At 48.5% G+C, this 20000-nt stretch overlaps 1 protein-coding gene across 3 annotated transcripts in view; it reads right to left on the minus strand.

The window, feature by feature from the left end:
- cadm3 (cell adhesion molecule 3) overlaps positions 1–20000 on the minus strand; it is an 86932-nt gene that overhangs the window by 42179 nt on the left and 24753 nt on the right. For all 3 annotated transcript variants that reach the window (XM_047332178.1, XM_047332179.1, XM_035633462.2), the window contains exon 3: positions 8306–8455. In XM_047332178.1, coding sequence (XP_047188134.1) covers positions 8306–8455 — 150 coding nt within the window. The remainder of the gene's footprint in view (positions 1–8305; positions 8456–20000) is intronic.

Raw genomic sequence — 20000 nt, forward strand, 5'->3', positions numbered from 1 at the left:
TTGTTTGGATGATGATGCTCTCGAGAAGTTGGAGTATCACAGATTTACCAAACAGGAACTGCACCTTAGTTGAATTATACCTACATAAGACCGCATTTGAGTTTTACTGTACAGACCTTTTATCAAATTATTAAAGTGAGGAGGCCATAAGAGCACTAACGAATGTGAGTCTGCACTGTCACATGTCTAGTTTATTGATTTTTGTTTTTCCTCCTATTGGAGAGAGGCGAAGGGGCAATCTCTGAATCACAGATATGTTCTTTTTCAAACATTTCCTTCATTAACCTTAAAAAATTATATATTTTTTCCACTTTGAATTCCCATGTGTGTGCCTGGTGTCTTTCTTCTCCCTGTGCCTGTCTTCCCTTACACGTGATTATTTAAGGGAGACGTTCAGACGATACGAAGAGAGAACGTTTTTTTTTTTTCTTCTTCTTCTTTCAAATGCTAGATTTCAAAAAAAAAAAAAAAGAGTCTCTCCTGCAGTCTTTCAGTCCTGTGATGCCTGTTGTTAATACATTCTCCAGAGAGCCTTCCAAGACACCGAGAAAAACTTTGACTGATGCGATGCGGATCAATAGTTTTTCAGAAAATGTCAAAAAAGCAAAACAACTCACGGCGTGCATGTGGAGTACGGTCTCGCACTGTGTTGTGAGCAGTCATCGTCAGTTTGTCTCTTCCTCTGAGAGGGCTTAGCGCGGATCGTACCACCAATATCAATATTCCTTTTTTTTTTGTCCGTGCGTTGCGTTGCGCTCGTTTCACTTAGCATCGAGTCGAAGGTCGACACTATAAATTCAACAAGTGCCTTTTTTAATGAAACGGTTTACAAGTTACAGTATATTTCGCCATATTAAAGTTAGGGGAGAGGATTCCCGTCCACCAAGGTTTGCAAAATCACCAGAGAGCCATTACCTTGTTAAATTATACTGAGGCAGATATCCTGTCTGATGTCTGCTGACATGGTTTTATGGAAAGGAAAGAAACCACACATGACAAATAAATACAATTATAGGTGGACTGAGAGCAGATCTATCATAATTTTTTTTCTTCTGGTATGTCCAGTATTTGTACTGTCTGCGGTCTTACTTCTCTGTGTAAGAAATGTGCCTGGCCTTGTGAAATTTTATGGAACGAACACGGCTTCAAAAGTATTCACCAGGATCCTCGGACAAAAAAAATAAATATAAATATATATATGAGAAAAATGAGAGGAGTGTTATGTGGCGGCGACGCCGTCGGAAACGTGATGCAGTTCCATGTTCAACGAGTGTGACGTGAAAAAAGCAAAGTTGTTAAAGTTGGCAGCTAAAATTTGTCTTTCAGCGCCTGATGACCTTGGTTTACTTCCTGGATTATACAAGAAAAAGGGGTTTTGAGCGAGTTTTTACAAACATATTTTAGTATTTTCTTAATAATCTTTAATCACAAACAACCGACCAAATCAGATATCCTTGTTGACCTTATTTCTCCTGCTGGAAAATACCTGCTGAGTACCAAGTGCTGCTGTCATTTAATCCTTTCAGAATGGAAGAAAAGTATTCTTTAAATGTTTTTTTTTCCACGCCATTAAATACAGATTTTGTGCTGATTTTATCAAATCATTTTTTTCAATAGTGTGGAGATCAAGCACCCAGAGGAATGAAGGTTCACATTTCAAGGATTGGTCGCATTACATTTTGCCCAATAATTGGCTTTTTAACAACCGTGCCAACTTTCACTTTGAAACTGAATAGAAAAGGCACAAAACAGTCGGACATAAACCTACTGTGGATCAAGCTTTGTTTCCTCGGATTTTGTTTTTTTATTATTTGCCAATCGGGAAATTGTGGAGGAAACTGAATGGACATCCAACAAGACAAAAGATGGCCGGTGCTCTCGGCTGACACGGTAAGAATGGATCAATATACGATTGTAAGGAAAGTGTATTGCCAACGTTTATGAGTTTATTTAAACTTTAATTGACGTCCTCTTTTTTTGTGTCGTTGTGTTGCGTATTTTCTTCAGGGAACAACGGCACAATGCATGAATAGATAGTTTTGAAAAACCATCATCAAAACATTGCCAGAGAATTGAATAGAAATAGGCTTGTTTCTGATGTTGGCAATGGGTCATGATTATGTTGCCTTAGCGACAGTCAATTGATGATTTTTAATTTTCATATGGAGAAAAACCCCCACTGTTCAGACCAGTGTTTACATGGTTTACACCAGTTGATTTAAAAAGCTCACCTGTCACCAAACCGCGATGTGGAGTGTGACGTTATAAGCTACTTTTAAAAGCTCAGACTCTTTGACAGTCGTCACTGATGCGCTGCACCAACACTAGATTCAGGCAGGCGTCAGCTGAGAGCCAAATGTAAATGTAATGCCCTTGTTTGTTTTCGGATTTCTCTGTTTTGTTTCAGGCTTTAACGTCCCTCATGTCTTATCTCTTAGTCTCAATGTCTCTCTCTCCCGCTCTGTCTCCCGGTAGTCGATTATTGAATGAAGGACGCATCTGTTTTTCATGCTTTCCCCTCTTGTCTAATCTCTTCTATTAGCAGCACCGGGTCTTTCCATCCATCCCTCCATCCATCCGTCCATCCCTCCGTCCATCCGTCCATCCGTCCATCCCTACATCCCTCCATCCCTCCATCCATCCCTCCATCCCTCCATCCATCCGTCCATCCCTCCATCCATCCCTCCATTCATCCGTCCGTCCATCCCTCCATCCATCCGTCCATCCCTACATCCCTCCATCCCTCCATCACTCCATCCATCCCTCCATCCCTCCGTCCATCCCTCCATCCGTCCATCCCTCCATCCATCCGTCCGCGGTATCTTCTGGTTCCTTAACAAGGGCCTTAAAATAAATCACTGCGTCTGGAATTAAGGCATTAAAACGTATCGGAATATCTGGAATTAGCTACAGATATCAGATCATTTCATTTCAGTGACGACAAGTTCCTTTTGCCCTAAAATGTTCACACTCAGATTTAATGCGGGACAGGATTACAGCTGTTCCAATAAACACAACTGGGCTTTGTGTCCCTCAACGATTAACTTCCTGCTTTGCTTTAAAACTTTATCTAGCGAAGTTAGATTTGCAGGACTCTCATTTTGCTCTGCACCACTGGAACCAGTTTCACATGTTTGTTTAATTTCTTTTCATTTTCATGTAGCTTTTTAAAAGCTCTCTTATAAACTATCTGTTCCCCTCTCTCTCTCTCTCTCTCTCTCTCTCTCTCTGCGTCTATATGCGTCTGTATCGTCCCTGCCGTCTGCGTCAAGCAGCGTCAAATTAAACTCACATCAGTGGCTTCGGTCGCACGGATGATGGCGAAAAAGAGCCTGAGCCACGATCTTTCGATCTCTACCGCCGAGCATTTCCATTGAATCAATGTGACCCCGTGATTACGCCGGCGACATCAACATTTCATAGATCTCCCCGGCGGGTTTTGGCTCCGCTTTTTTTCCCCAGCACATTATTTGTGAATAACAATATTTTTTGAACAAATGAAATCCAAGCCGCCCCCCCCCCCCCCCCCCCCCCCCCATCCTCACACACTCATCTCTCATCTCTCTGTGTAACGTAATATTCCACGACTCTCATACCACGAGTCTGTACATCTTCTCAGTTTTGATTTGATGACGGCCCTGCCAAGCATGCATCCCCCAGCAAATACATACATATATATATTTATAAATATACAGTATATATATATATATATGGTTTTGTTTTAATAGGTCTTATAGTCTTTCTGACTCCCGGATTTTCCCCCCCTGCTCTCACCCGAGCAGGGGGGGGCTGGGCCGTGTTGCAGCCGTCTCACCGAGGAGCTGTCACTCATCATTCTCTTCTCCTTCTCCTGTGTCTCATCACGCTGTTTGTCCATTGCTTTACTCCGCCCCGCTCCACCTAATCCATTTGTCTCAACCCTTCCCATGCCTGCCACTTGCTGCGCAGCGCAGGAACGTACTGATTCCCCCCCCCCCCCCCCCCCGCTCGTCTCTTCAATCAACTTTCCATTGCTGTTGTAGTAGTGTATCCTTCTTTTCTGCCCTCATCACTTCGTGTCTTGCTGCCCTAACTCTGAGGCGCTCACACACACACACACACACACACACACACACACACACACACACACACACACCGTCTGCGCTGTGATGCCCGGGCCAGCTGCACAGATGACTTGCTGCTCCCGTTCAATCTATCTTTTCGAAAATCGCTGAGGAACCTTCCGTCGCCGTCTCCCTCCCATCCCGCCTCACTCTTTCAGATCCAGACTGCCCTTTTGCTTTTAACTTCCATTACCTTTTTAGCGTCCTCGCTTTGTCTTCTCCTTCCTTCCCCTTCTTTTCTCTTTTTGACCACGTCAAAAAGGAGAAGAATGTTTTCACAAATGATTTCATGTGGAAAGGAAACAAATCAGAACGACACAGTGACTCTTGCTGAAGTTTCCTTAACTTTGAGCTGCAATAACCAATATTTTCATATTAACGATAGACCTCATGACCAATTGACCGAATGCAATCCTGTTATAGAGCCAGTTTCCAGCTGTTTCCAGCAAAAAAGAAAACATTGAACACGCAAACATTTGTGCAAAAGCTTTGTACTAGCACCCCGTCGTCAGTCATGCAGTATTGTCTACTGTAAGTAACCGACGGCAGAGACGACGATCTGCTTCCTGTTTGCACCGGCATACCGGTGATCCGGTCACGTGAAGCGAGTTTTCAGCCGTGTTAGTGTATGGACGGGAGTCAACACTGATACAGAGCTAAAGGCGCTCGTGTGGACGGAGGTCGTTTCAGTGTAAGTATGGTGTTTTAAAAAGAAAAAGTGTCCGTGTCGATGTCGCCTGAGTGGTAATCGTTTTTCCCATTTCTTCCTTCACCTCCCTTCTCTCTCTTCATCTCTCTCGCCCCAAAAGAAACAACAACAGTTTTCTTCTGTGGGCCTCTCCTCCGGTCGCTCATCATTAGTCTTCACCTTTCGTCGAGCGCCGCCTCCGTTCCTCCTCCATTTCTTTTCGGAGCACTCGCTTCTAAGGAGGAACACAATCTCCCGTTTCTCCTCCTCCCTCTCACCATCTGCTGTCCCTTCCGAGGGAGGGAAGTCTGAGCTCCCTTCAGCCTCCTCTCCTCTCCCCTCTCTGTTTCTCATCTCGCCGCTTTCCAGAGTACAGCATCTGCTGAGCATGTTTGGACCACTGCTGTTGGAAAGTTGCCGCCCCCCCCCCCCCCCCCCCCTTATACAGAGGTCCGGCTTTAAGTGCCATCGCAGAGAAGAGCCTCACTTTCGATCTCCCTCCTCTCTTCCGTGGTTCAAACTCCATCTGGAGTAAAGACTCACTGATCTCTCCATTTGTCCTTTCCCACCTCCCTCCCTCCCTCGTTCTCTCTCTCTCTCTCTCGCCTTCTCCCCGTCGTCCCACATTGTCTGTTTGCCGAAAATGTTGTGGCGCGCTCCATCCTCCATCTTCAATCCTCCATCTTCCATCCTCCATCTTCAATCCTCCATCCTCCATCCTCCATCTTCCATCCTCCATCCTCCATCCTCCATCTTCCATCCTCCGTCCTCCGTCCTCCATCCTCCATCCTCCATCTTCCGTCCTCCATCTTCCATCCTCCATCCTCCGTCCTCCGTCCTCCGTCCTCCATCCTCCATCATCAATCATCCACCCTCCATCCTCCATCCTCCATCTTCCATCCTCCTTCCTCCATCCTCCATCTTCCATCCTCCATCCTCCATCCTCCATCTTCCATCCTCCATCTTCCATCCTCCGTCCGTCTCTGCTCGCGCCATTCTTCACTCCGTCTCTGTATCGCTGCACTTCTGCTATTAAGTGTTCCATTAGTGCACGGGGGGGGGGGGGGGGGGGGGGGGGGGGGGGGGGGGGGGGGGCTTTCTATCGCCCCCCCCACACCCTTGTCTCTAATCCTATCGCTCTCCTCCCTTGCTCCTTTCCTTCCATCTGCACCACTCTCTCCACTTTTTCACTCCAGGTCTGCTGAGTGACGTCGGGACTTTACAGAAACAAGTCCGACGTCACACAATAAAGTTTCAGTCAACCAGGCTTCGAGTTTTCTTCAAAGTCATTTGACTTTGACTATTATTTTGAGACTTTTTTAGGATCGAACACTCATCGTCTACACGTGGTGTGCTCCTTTTTCACTCCTGAGAGTGTTTTTGCACCGACCACACAAGTCAAACGTAATCATTTATATTCCAAACCCCCGTGTTTATAATGTCAGTCCTTATTCAAAAAGTCAATTTTTTCCAGCCGTCTCTCTCTCCCCTCTTTCTTCTTTTCAAAAAAAAAAAGAAATACGGGTTCTGTCGTGATATGGCACCAAAGAAACAAAAGCCTTTCTTTTCATATTTAACCATCTATGCGAATCGGACACGTTGCTGCAACCGTGGCCTTTCATACGCTCAGATTTGTTTTAGTCCTCTGTTTTCATCTGTTGCTGCTTATTGAGCAATTTTTTGCGCCATGCACTATCACAAACACGCCGCTGTTGGCTATCTCAGTTCCAATAATCATAGTAATTATTATTCCTTGTCCAACAACAGAGCAGCGGAAGAAATCCTGAACGCCACCATGAACTAACATGGCGAGGAGAACATGCTCCGTGTGATACACAACGCTTGTTACATCTTTTCAATCAACACGGACGCCGTTCACACGCGCTCAGTCCGCGCGTCTCGGACAGACTGATATTGATATTTGATATCAAAAGTGTAAGATGCATTCAAGAGACGTTTCGCGGCAGATAGAGTTATGAGTTTCTCATTGAGACGCTTTCCCGGACGGACATTAAAAAGATAATAAATGCATCTGTCTCTAGTAAATGCATTTGCTCCTGCCGAGCGGTAACGATTTCCGTGAGTGGTTCTGCGGAAGTATGACCTCTTGTTCCCAGAGATAACGGCGGCGCTAGTCAGACTCAAGTAACCGTCGTTCTCCCTCATGTAGCCTGAGAGCGACGGAGGGGCGTCACCGTGCGATCGTACAGGAAGTGAACCCAACATTCATCTGATCCCTGATTGGTTCAACCACTTCATTATCTGATAGGCGAGGGAGCGACTGTGTATAAAGCTGTGCGGTATAAAACCTTGGTCCATAAATACAATAAATTCACGTGTTTATGTAAGTTTATGCATCTCTGCTAACTAGAAAATCATATAACTGAACCACTGAAGGACAGAAGTTAATTTGCTCCTGGTTACCGTCCAGACACATTGTGTATTACCACGGGGGGCCTACAGTATGTTGATACGCAAGTATCCCGGGAAATCTAAGACAGATTGCAATCAGCTTTCGTGGTCAACAGGGATGCATTTGTGTGCAAAAACAAAACGTGCATTCATTTGCATCTGGATTTTGATATGGATATGTGGCAGTTGAAATGACGAGTGTAACCGGGGCCACGATTAATCCGTTTTGATAGTGTCTGCAAATATTTCACTGCCGATGCAAAATGCTCACACTGAACATATTGTGCCTGCGTCACTTCAACCGTCACGTGGCTTCTCCCCCGTTGCTGCCACTCGTACAGACTAAAGGTCTAGTTGTTACGTTCAGGCGTCTAAAAGCAGTTTAGCAGTTTCAATTTAACCCCGATTTGCAGGAAGCGGGGGAAACCCAAAAGTACGGTTTCGTAGCCTGATGCCTGACAACGGGAAGATGTCGCTGTTGTCAAAGACGTGCACTTAATAAACACTGACACCAACTGCAACACCTCTGGGGTTCGGGAATGTCACCTTTTCTGGGAAGGAACACGACCCGGGTCGCGTTCACACTGTGTTCCCTCAGCAAACATCTGTCAATGCAGATAGCATTATTTGTATTAAGTGTTTTGTTGGAGATGGATTTGCTTTTTGGGGCGTAGTGGTTAGCACTGTCGCCTCACAGCAGGAAGGTTCTGGGTTCGAGTCCCGGTTCAAACCAACCAGGGCCTTTCTGTGTGGAGTTTGCATGTTCTCCCCGTGTATGCGTGGGTTCTCTCCAGGTTCTCCGGCTTCCTCCCACAGTCCAGAGACATGCAGGATGGGGTCAGGTTCACTGGAGACTCTGAATTGGCCGTAGGTGTGAATGTGAGAGTGAATGGTTGTTTTTCTCTGTATGTGGCCCTGTGATAGGCTGGCGACCTGTCCTGGGTGAACCCCGCCTCCCCCACGCGACCCTTAAATGGATAAAGTGGTAGATGATGGATGGATGGAGATTTGCTTTTGAACACTTTTTTTCTTTCTTTTCTCCTTCCCTGTTTCCCATATGTGTCGCCCCCCCCCCCCCCCCCCCCCCCCCCCTCCTGCTCACCTCTCTTCTCTCCAAAGTACAGGGTCTGCTGTGCGGTGTTGGACCACTGCAGAGAGGAGCTGTCGCTCTCGGCCACCCGGCAGGTCAGAGTCACCGTGCCGCCCACGGACACCGTCTCGTCTGAGGTCACTGGCTGCAACGGGTCTTCGTCTGGGGAGGGGGCGACGGGCACAGAAAAATAAAGCAAAAATTAGAAAACGGAGCAATACAGGGTCAAGAGAGACAAGTCAAGAGACAGAGAGAGAGAGAGAGAGAGAGAGAGACGCTGCACTCATATGAAAGTACAAAGCAAAAACACCAACACACAAATCAGATAAACGCACAAAATGCATTACTCGCCTCGCTCCCCCCCCCCTCCGCCCATCTCTTTCTCTGCTTGTCAGATTATCTATATATCTCTATCTGTCTTTCTGAAAGCACAGACACACACACGCACAGACACACACACACACACACACACACACACACACACACACACACACACACACACACACACACACACACACACGCACGCACGGCCGCGCTGTCAAGGGGACAAAAACAGCAGACAAATGGTGGATCTGGTTGTATGACTGCGAGGCCAGTGTAAGAGTGATGAGTCAGTATCGGGCCCTGCTATCCGGAGACTGCGCGACCCCGAGGGACCGGCCCCGCGATGAAGAGGCAGTGGGCCCTCGACAGGTCGGCGCAACAACAAGAGCAGTGTCTCGCGCCTCTAATGGTGTTGCAACCCCCTCTCTTGTCCGCATCTGGGTCGGGTTTTTTCTTTTGACGCCGCGCACATGTGTCCGACCCGGCACAGATTGGAACGAGGCCTCGGAACGGGACCGGGCGTCGTGGCAGTGAGCAGGTCAGAAAGGTAAAGAGAAAAGAGAAGACAAGTGACCCAAAAAGCCCGGCGAGCGGTGAACTGTCTGGGTGTGAAGTGAGCATTCCAATCGGCTCAAATGATGGTATTTAACGGCGCTCCCTTGATGACGGTTGAGGGTGCAGGCTAATTCTGCTCTCTGCATTCAGCGAGCGTGGCAGACGATTGTGCGAATCGGAAACATGGGCTGTGTTGCTAAAAATGTGCGGGGCCGCCTCGTTCGTGGTGAGCGACTGCGGAACACGGATTCTTTATATCCCCATGCTAAGTTACTGGGGCCCTGAGTGCAGCCAACAATGCTTTGCGACCCCCCCCGCCTACTACAAAAAGGTGCCAGCGCTCGATCAACCTACTTGTAATCTCAAGAAAAGAACAAAACAAAAATATGGCAAACAAGACCAACAAGACCAACAGAGGGAAACATCTCATGTGAGGAGATGTGCCTCTAAACAAATCACATAAACAGCTTAATTGGAACTGAATTGTCAAGCGGCAGACAGGTTTATATCCGGCGTGGAGCGTTATTGCATCCCAGCACCGGCGGTGGAATCGATTTTTTTTTAAAATTCCCTTGCGAGGAGAAGATCTGCTTAAGTGCGCGCTTCCCATCAAGACATGAAAGAAGAGAGGCGGGACACGGGGAAGAGAGAACGCAGCAGAGGAGGCGAGCGCACACGTGGCATCAATAACACACACGTTTGTGATGCATGAGCTCAGAGATGGAGGCCGCAAATATGGACTTCCACCCATCCATCGTCTACCGCTTAATCCACTTAAGGGTCGCGGCTGGAGCCAATCCCAGCTGACATTGGGCGAGAGGCGGGGTTCACCCTGGACAGGTCGCCAGCCTATCACAGGGCCACATACAGAGACAACAACCATTCACTCTCACATTCACACCTACGGTCAATTCAGAGTCTCCAATGAACCTGACCCCATTCTGCATGTCTCTGGACTGTGGGAGGAAGCCGGAGAACCCGGAGAGAACCCACGCACACACGGGGAGAACATGCAAACTCAACACAGAAAGGCCCCGGTCGGTTTGAACCGGGACTCGAACCCAGAACCTTCTTGATGTGAGGTGACAGCGCTGACCACAAGCCCAAATATGGCCTTGTCGTTCTTTTTTTTTGAACAAGATGGCCAAAAGTTAGTTGGTAGGTTTGCCTCGGCGCCGAGAGGACTCTGCACAAACAGCACTCCCAGAGCTCTGCGTGTCCGAGTAAGTCGCTCTCTGCGGCTCTGACCTTGCGGTCGGTTTATCTGAGCGCCGTGATGGCCGCGGGGGCTGAGCGTGTGGTCAAGTGCACCGCGGATTAGTGTCTCCTCTAATAGCATCTCGGGATAATTCTCTGCGGCCGATCACCGGAGCTCCTTCCTCTTGGCGCGAACACCCTTTGCGGGGGGGGAATTGGCCCCCCGTCCCGCCGGCGCGTCGCGAGCTCTGACAACGTTCGGCCACGCTCATTGACACGAGTGACATTGGCCCTGGTGCAAACAACTTCCATTATCAATCTGCGGACATTCAGCGATTCCCAATTGGTATAAGGACACGTTCTTAAATTGTCTGTGACGTTATATGGAATATTTCCCCGGAGCAAATATCACAGTTAACACTTTTTTATCATCATTGGACCCAGTGTCGCCCCCTTTATATTATATTTCAAATTTTCATTTCAAATACCTGTCAAGAATGGAGAAAATTATTTGAACTTTCCAATTTACTAAATGTCAGCCCCTTATGATATTCTCCGTCCGCTTGTCCCATTGATGAAATGCATTTAGAGTGAAATGTTCAAACCCCGTTTTTATTTTATATGGGCTTCAGAATTATATCAAGTGAAGATCTTCGTGATGAATTAGTTTAACTCGTTTATTAGGCGTCCCTTACAACCATGGAAAACTTATATTTAACACCACCACGATGCAGCCGGATCAATTAGTGCAAAACTAATAAATGAAGGTCAATCTCACCGCTATTATGAATTTTAATGATGTTTAAACAATCTATCATAGACAAAATCCTGAAGAGTGTCGTTAGTTTTATCGGTCAAACATCGGTATAAGACGTTTGTACAGTTCAACTGCATCGGGATAGTTTAGCAATCTTTTGGCAATATTCCAAATCTACTCTTCAGATGTTCGGGGGCCATCGCGGTCGGTGCCAGGGAGATAAAAAGGACTTAAAGTTAAGATAAAGAAAAAGTTTGGTGGTTGATAAACTTTACAAAACATCCTCATCGTGTGGCACGGGGCCGGTCAGCGCCGGTTCAGACAAACAAAAAGTGGCTTCGCCGGTAGCGTGTGACCCCCCCCCCCCCCCCCCCCCCCCCCGCCTTCTAAGCCTCGGATGCAGATACAGCTGTTCGTCTTATACCTTCGAAGCTACTTAAGAGCAAAGTCAAAGGAGGGGGGAAATTAAGTTCAGCGAGAGTTTAAACAGTTAAGTCAGGATAAACGCCCGAGCTGCGGAAAGAAGAAAAAAATGAAAGGAGGGACCTATCTATCCTTAGCAGACGTTAAGTTAAACTCTGTGGCTTGCTCTTCTTTCTTCTCGCCTCGCCCCCCCCCACCCCCCCCCACCTGGAGCTGTAAGCTCGAGGAAGACACGGGGTATTTAAAGCAACGCAATTTACACTTTCCCTCAGCAGGCAACAAGGTACAGGGGAACGCAGAGGTAGAAGGCTGACTGGGATATCACGTCGGGGGAGGGAGGGAGGGGGGAAGATGGATGACAAGGGCATGAATTGGAGGGTGGGTGATGAAATGAGGTGGGAAACAGCATGTGTGAGAGAAAGAAGAAACAGGAAGGAGGAGGGGAGAGAAGAAAACCAATGGGACAACAGGGGAAGTGTGAGGAGCTCGGGGGCTTTCTGGAGATGAGGGAGGGAGAGAGAGAAACTAAAAAGGGCCGGTTCAACTTGTTGTTGTTGTTGAATTTGAGAATAGGGTTTTCTGTCTGGGGGGGGAGGAGGAGGAGAGGAGGAGATTCGCTTGAATCCAACGTCGCGGGAGGAGGAAGAGGCTCCGGTCTGGTCTGCGTGTGGCGCCCTGCACAACGCAAACCGCCACATTCCTCCGTTTGTGTATCGGTCAAAGATACGGTTTGTAAACGGGACAGATTCAGGGGATATTGATGTGTTCTTTAAACTGTCCCTCTCCTCCTCCTCCGGTCTATATATATTAGAGTCGGGGCCACTAACAGAGTCCTGACTCTGGCTCGGTACACACACACACACACACACACACACACACACACACACAGACACACACACACACACACACACACACACACACACACACACACACACACACAGACACACACACACACACACAGACACACACACACACACACACACACACACACACACACACACACACACACACACACACACACACACACACACACACACACACACAAAGAAAAGACACGAGATCGATAATCGATCCTCTGATCCCACCCTCAAGAAGAAAGTAAACATATCGAACTATCCCTTCAATAAACACGACTTCCACCACATTCGCTTCCCAAAAAAAATGGGGTTTTTTCAAAAGGCCAGAGGGTGAAAAATTCAAACAGCCTTGGCCGTATCTCCATCTCTCAACCCCTCTCCTTCCTTCTCTTCCATCTGTCTCCCTCCAGCCCCCCCCCCACACTCCTCCTCTCCATCTTTCCCGATGTCCTCCTCCGTCTCCTCCCTCACCTCTTCGCCCTTCTGTCGAGCCTCCTTCCCAATTAACAATAAAGTCGTCCACTCCTCCCGCCCTCCATCCTCGATTCCTATACTTTTCCCCCCTTTTTTTGCGTTCTCCCGGGGAAGCTCTACTGTGTTGCTGCTAATTAGCACGGGTTAACGAACCTCTTTTACTGTGATACTAGTGTGTGTGTGTGTGTGTGTGTGTGTGTGTGTGTGTGTGTGTGTTTGCCTTCTGCATGTAGGTATGGGCTAAGTCCATGTGTGTTATATATGTGCGTAATGAGATTAGTATCTGCATGTTCAAGCATCTCTCACGGTGTGTGTGTGTGTGTGTGTGTGTGTGTGTGCGAGTCTCAAGAAGCTTCTCAGCGACGCTGACGTCTTGTTTGCGTGCAACTGTGCAGCAGGATTGTTCTCTGTTTTCCATGTGTGGGATGAAGTATGTGTAGCGGCGTGATTTATGAGATGTTTTTTCTCTCTGCGGTCATGTGCACGTGTGTGTGTGCGTGTGTGTGTGTGTGTTCATATCCCATTGTCGCTGCACGGCGAGCGGTGCTGCGGTGTGTGACAGACAGAGCCATGTGTCACGGTGCTGCTGATGCTGCACCCGGCGGACGGGAGACTCAAAAGCCAAAAGTGTGCGGTTTGATTTGGCGCGGTATGATCCGGGCCATTACACACACACGCACACACACACACACACACACACACACACACACACACACACAAATGCATGTGTCAAGCACAAACAACACCTACGCTTACGGAGAGACACAGAGATAGAGATATGCTAAAATATACATTATGCAGTTGGACACATGAAGCAAACACACACTTTTTTAAAAATGCACGAGGACACATACACACACACACACACACACACAAACACACACACACACAGATGTACAGTATATGTATATGGAGCAACCTCCCCCACACCATCTATCTAAACCCAGCTGTCCCGGACTTCCACCCATCCCCCTGGGCAAAGTGTGTGTGTGTGTGTGTATATATCTATAGGTATATACATATCACCTCTACCCTCTACATGCTTCCTTCTCTTCCACTCTTTTCCTCTTTATTTCTTTTATCCCTCCCTCCTTCAGTGTCCTCCCCTCAACTTCTCTGCCTGGTTTGAATTAAAAGATGCAAATTGGAGAAAAAAAACGGTATATTTGATCGTTTGTCCAGTGAATGAAAAAAAAGAAAGAAAAGAAAACAACCCACGAATAAATCTGCAATGCAAAACAAGTACCACCCCCCCCCCCCCCCTTCTTTTTCTCCACTGTGAGACAAAACGCTTCTCCGGCCTGTGAAGTGCGGAGCGAGGCGCGAGGCTTTGTGTTTTTTCCGCCAGATTTTTTCACCAAATGACAGAGAAGCTCTGGTGCGATTGTCATCCTCCTGTCCCGCCGTCGTCACCTCGGGGGGCAGCGAACACTAATTTCTCATAATCTCTGACGGGTGTTTGGTGAAGGCTGGTGGAGGATTGGGCCCCCCCCGCCCCCCTGCTGTCTTAGCACAAACAAACTCCTTAGCCCTTAGTATCCCCTCGGCCCTCAGGGCTGAGGGATTGCGGGGGACTTTGGGAGCCCGACACCCCCCCCCCCCCCCCCCCCCCGCCCCTTTTCCCCCACATCAAGTGCCTCCTCCAACCACCTCCAGCAGCACCAGCAGCGTGCCGCCCCACCCCTCTTTAGCTGCCTGTCAAACATAGTTAGCTCCAAGCCCAGACGATCCCCCTCCTCCTCCTCCCCCTCCTCCTCCTCCTCCTCCTCATCCTCCTCCTCCTCCTCCTCATCCTCATCCTCCTCCTCCTCCTCATCCTCATCCTCCACCAGCTGGACCCCCATCCCCACACACACACACACCACCACCATCACAGGCCCAGCAGTGTGTCTGCAGCAGCAGTGGGGGCGCCAGGCCGGCCGCCCCCCCCCCCCTTCACGAGAGTGAGGATCGAGAGATGGGGGAGACGAGGGAGAGGCGGCGAGGGGGCTCGGTTTGCGGGAAAAGGGCAACGGCATCACTGCTGTCAGAAGGAGTAGGGGGGGTGAAAGAAGAAGAGTAACAATTTGTCAGGAAGACGACGACAGAGAGAAAGAGTTGCGCTGGCGAACGAGGGAGGGCTGGTTCAGATAAAAGAAGACGGAGAGAGAGAGAGATAGCGAGAGAAAGAGGGGAGGAGAAGAGCGAGAGGTGAGCGAAGGACGTGGCGGAAATAAGCGTATAGAGACAGATGAGAGCGATGAGGAGAGATGACAGGGTGACTTAGAAAAGGACTGGAAACGCAGTGGGGGGGGGGGGGGACAATGACGGAGCGACGGAGGGAAGTAGAGCAGAATAGAGAGAGAGAGAGAGAGAGAGAGAGAGGGAGAAAGTCAAAAAGGAGACGGGGGATGGAAAGATGAGAGAGAGCGCGACGGTGGGAGCTGAGCGAGAGGAAGTCGCCCTCGGTAGAGTAGGAGCGCTGAGAGCGTTATTAGTCGCTGTAATCATCCGTCCCTTGTCTCGCCCCAGAGAGTGTCTGGGGGGACTTCTCTAAAAGAGTTTCCCCACCTGAGGGTCCAGGGCCAGCCTCGTGCATCCGTTGGATCGGAGGAGTTTGATCTGGTTACAGTTGTGGCTTCACATTGCAAACCCGGGGAGAGGCAGGCGGCGGAGCGATGGCCGAGCTCAGTCGTATCTGGGCGTCGGCGCCGCGTGCTCTCGGCCGCAGGCGTACCCCCCCACATAGCAACGGCAGCCCCGCCCCGAGTTCAGACGGAATGGTCGCGACCGGCCAGAGATGACAATCGGTCTGAGCGGGAGCCAGACCCGGACAGAGAGAGAGAGAGAGAGAGGGAGAGAGCGGGCGACCGGACGTGCGCTCACCGATTGGTCCGGAGACACAGACGAGAGACGGATGAGTTTTCATTTTAAATACTTTGAAGCACTTTGCTGCAGCAGCAGGCGCAGTTCCAAAGAAACTCACGCGCCAGAAAGGCATCACTTGATGAGAGGAGAAGAAAAACATACTTCATCTGTCCATCTGTACGTACACACGTACACACACACACACACACACACACACACACACACACACACACACACACACACACGCAGAGGAAGATAAAGAGAGTGAAATCTTTAATGTCTTGGCAAATGCACTGACTGCCCCTGCCAACAGGCCACTTAGAGAAATGAGCAGTCAATTACCAGAAGTCTGCCCTTTGGACTGCGATCACCAGATCCATTATGGGGAACCTCAGAACCTCAGAAAGTAAGAAGTTGAGTCGCAGTCGCTCGTAGTTTTGTGTTTCGGTGAAATCACATCATGACATTATTGCTCCGTCATCAACATTGACGTCTCCTGAACAGATTTAAAATGACGCAAACCAACGACATGATAATCCTTCATTCCAAGTAGATGTTTGCCTCTTCTTTTTGAGTTTGTCAGTTCTTGGACTCGTGCTCGACCTCTCGAACGCTCTTTGCGGCGAATATGGAACAAATGTGGCGAGGAGAGGACGCTGAACACGGAAGACCCCAGCCCAGGGTTTCAGAATGACACATTCAACAAGGACATGTTCCAGTAATGTTTGAAGGAGACACGTTGTGCCCATATTCAGGTTCATTTCAGTTATTTTAATCTGGGTTGTTACTTGAAAAAGTTAACACGCTATGATGTTCGTTAAACGCATCAGTTTCCTCATATTCCTGCATTTGGGCTTTTTAACTTTGCAGACTTTTTACATACACAAAAAAAAACTATTGCACACTAGGAAAAGGGAAAAACTGGAAGAGCATAAAAGGATGTTTCCTTTAACTCACGTACTATTGGTAAGTGTGCATATTTATTTGAAATATACTATGTATAATATTGATACTAAATTGACAGTGTGATATTGTTTGCCACAATGTATATAAACAGATGCAAAGGCACTCTGAAAGTCTGCAACTACATATTGCAAGCAAAAAAAACCCACCACCAACATGTATACTCTGACACACAAGAGGCAAGCAAAGTCACCGCCTTCAAACTGCACCAAAACACACACACACACACTCACACTCACTCACACACACACACACGAACATGCTCATCCACTCATGAAACCTTGCGATAACAGCGAGGACTTATACGCCCGGCGCAGGAAGAGAAGAATCAGGGTTCCTGATGCCCTGGGAAAGGGCCGAGATTAGAAAAAAGGGGAATAGTCCTAAAGCTGCGATGAACGATGGAGGCTGAGGAGGATAATGCGAGAGAGTGAGCGAGGAATATATATATATATATATATATATATATATATATATATATATATAATATACGTATATACGTATGTATAGAGAGAGAGAGGACCGAGCCAGTGAGCCAAGGGTGACGAGGGAAGATATGCCTCAAATTAAATCATTTGAAACAAAAGAGGATTGTTGCCAAGCAACCCAGCCAGAACAGGGTTACCAGGGCAACTGAGGTGACCCAAAGCTTGACCTGAGAAATGGAGTTGCCCTTGTTGTCGAGCGCAAACACACACACACACACACACACACACACACACACACACACACACACACACACACACACAAACACCTGCACCTCCTTTTCTCTCTCCTGCGCTCAAGGTCCGTCCGCCAAACACAAACAGACAGCAGGTTTCACCTGTTATATATGGAACACGACTGAAATGTCATCCGGTGGCACTGACGGGGGGAAAAAACAACAACATAGGGCCTTCAATCAGAAGAGGGCTTTTTGAAATTGAGAGGGGGGGGGGGGCGAGGTCAGGCGACTAATGGATGACGTTGGACCAAAATCAAGAGCTCGTGAAGCACTAAACATAAACTTTCCAATGTCCAAGACGAGCTCGAGGGAATAGATGAATACGGCCATATTTTTTGGCTTTTGGCAGCGCCGCCGGTGCACGAACACAGTTTTGAGATGGATCGCACATTGTCAGGGAAGGGGTGCACACAGCCTCAACTATTATATATATGACAAGAGAATAATGCAAAAGTATCATGAGAATGCAACATATATATTCATTTTATATATATATATATATATATATATATAATACAAGTCTAGTAACAGTATATCATCTAATAACCCCGCCTGCAATCTGAGAATCTCCACCTCTCTCGTGAGGTGACATTTCCTGCGCGTTTTTGAAATCGGTTGACCGATCACAACGGACTGGGCCAACTGTGCCAATCAGAGCGGACCGGGGGTTTATCGAGGGGGCGGGGGCTAAAAGAAATCCAGGCGTTTTAAGACAGAGGGTGAAACGAGGAGCTGCGGGACTGGACAGTGTGGGAACACTGATGCCTTTTATGACCATCAGAGCATGTAAACCTTTTTAAAGTGGTCACCCAGATTAAAAGTATGAACCTGAATATGAGCGTAATATGTCCCCTTTAAATTAATAGTAGACTTGATAGTAGATGATTGACTAAAAAAATAAAAGGGATTCCAACCCTGACCTCAAACGCATCTCCGGGTTTCCTGTACTAATATTTTCTTTTCACCCATCGATCGACACACACACACACACACACACACACACACACACACACACACACGGATGCAATATCCCTGCATAAATAAAACTGGCGGATCACAGAATGGCTTTAAGCCGCGAGTCTGCTTCAAACTAAATTCTCGCCGCCTTTCCAAAGTTGAAGCTGAGGGCCGCTGCACCGTGTCCGCCGATTTCTCCCAACTTTTCCTGAAACAAACAAGCAGCAGGAGTCGCAGGCAGCGCTTGAACTCTCACGCTTGGTTTTTTTTCATTCACTTTTCCCACAACTTCTTCTTGCCTCACTCTTTTTTTTCATGATGACAAAAAACAAGTGCAACGCCACCAATGCCCTTGGGGAGAGAGTCGGTCCGTCGGCGCCCGTTTATCCGCCGTCTGTGCGATTCACTGTGACTACAGAGAGACGAGAGAGAGACTCGGCGCTCTTGAAGAAGAGAGAGCGCGCGAGAGGCGGAGTGATGCGACGGGGAGCAGGCCGTGATGCCGTGTGCTCTCTGACCCACGTCTGTGTGTGTGTGTGTGTGAGTGTGTGTGAGTGTGTGTGTGTGTGTGTGTGTGTGTGTGTGTGTGTGTGTGTGTGTGTGTGTGTGTGTGTGAGTGTGTGTGAGTGTGTGTGAGTGTGTGTGTGTGTGTGTGTGTGTGTGTGTGTGTGTGTGTGTGTGAGTGTGTGAGTCTGTGTGTGTGTGTGTGTGTGTGTGAGTGTGTGTGAGTGTGTGTGTGTGTGCGCGTGCGTGTGTGTGTGTGTGTGTCCGTGATGAGGGAGGAGGAGCCTGTATGGGAGAGTGTGCGTCTCTGTGTCTCACTGGAAATAACACAGAAAGACAAAGCGGCGTTGCGAGCGGCAGAAATATAAAGCGGGCCACATTTTGGAGTGCATTGTGTGCTTGTGCGTGTGTGTGTGTGTGTGTGTGTGTGAGATTAGTCTCCCCTTCAATGGAAGTGTGTGATTGTCATTGTACTGGAACATTTCTCCCTTGTATCCAGGCATGTTTCCTTCCTCCAGGGACCACTTGGGAATATGTGTGTGTCCTTCAGCGTGTGCCAAATTGTGCGTGTCTGTGTGTGTATGTGTGTGTGTGTGTCTGTGTGTGTGTGTGTGTGTGTGTGTGACTATGAACATCCCCCCTCCTCCTCCTCCTCTTCTCCCATCATGTCTGAAGGAATGTGTGTGTGCCTAGTGAAAGAGGTACGCCCACTAATGAACGCAACCTTTCGAATGGCCCCCGCGGTTTGTCACTCCCAATCAAGACAATGGAGATCAATACAAGAGCGAGGCGAGGGAGGGGAAGATAAAGATGATGAGGAAGATAGAGAAGAGGAGAAGGACGAAGGGGGGGGGGGGGGTTTCTGCTCTCAACAAAGGCAGCACAAAAACACACAGTGAAACAATAGAGGCTGGACAGTGGCGGGGTTTTTTTTAACCGGCGTGCACACTGAGCGGCGGGGAGGCTTCGGACATCGCCGGGGTCGCCCCTCCAGGGGTAATGGACCAATTAGGGTCACTCGGCATGGGCTCAACCGCCGCGGCCACCAACGTCTCGGAGTCGCCGCGCCCCCGTCACCACTCGCTGACCCGCCTGACACAAGGGACCACGCCAACGAGAGCAGGG

This window comes from Scophthalmus maximus, chromosome 5, assembly GCF_022379125.1.
Source record: "Scophthalmus maximus strain ysfricsl-2021 chromosome 5, ASM2237912v1, whole genome shotgun sequence".
NCBI lineage: Eukaryota > Metazoa > Chordata > Actinopteri > Pleuronectiformes > Scophthalmidae > Scophthalmus > Scophthalmus maximus.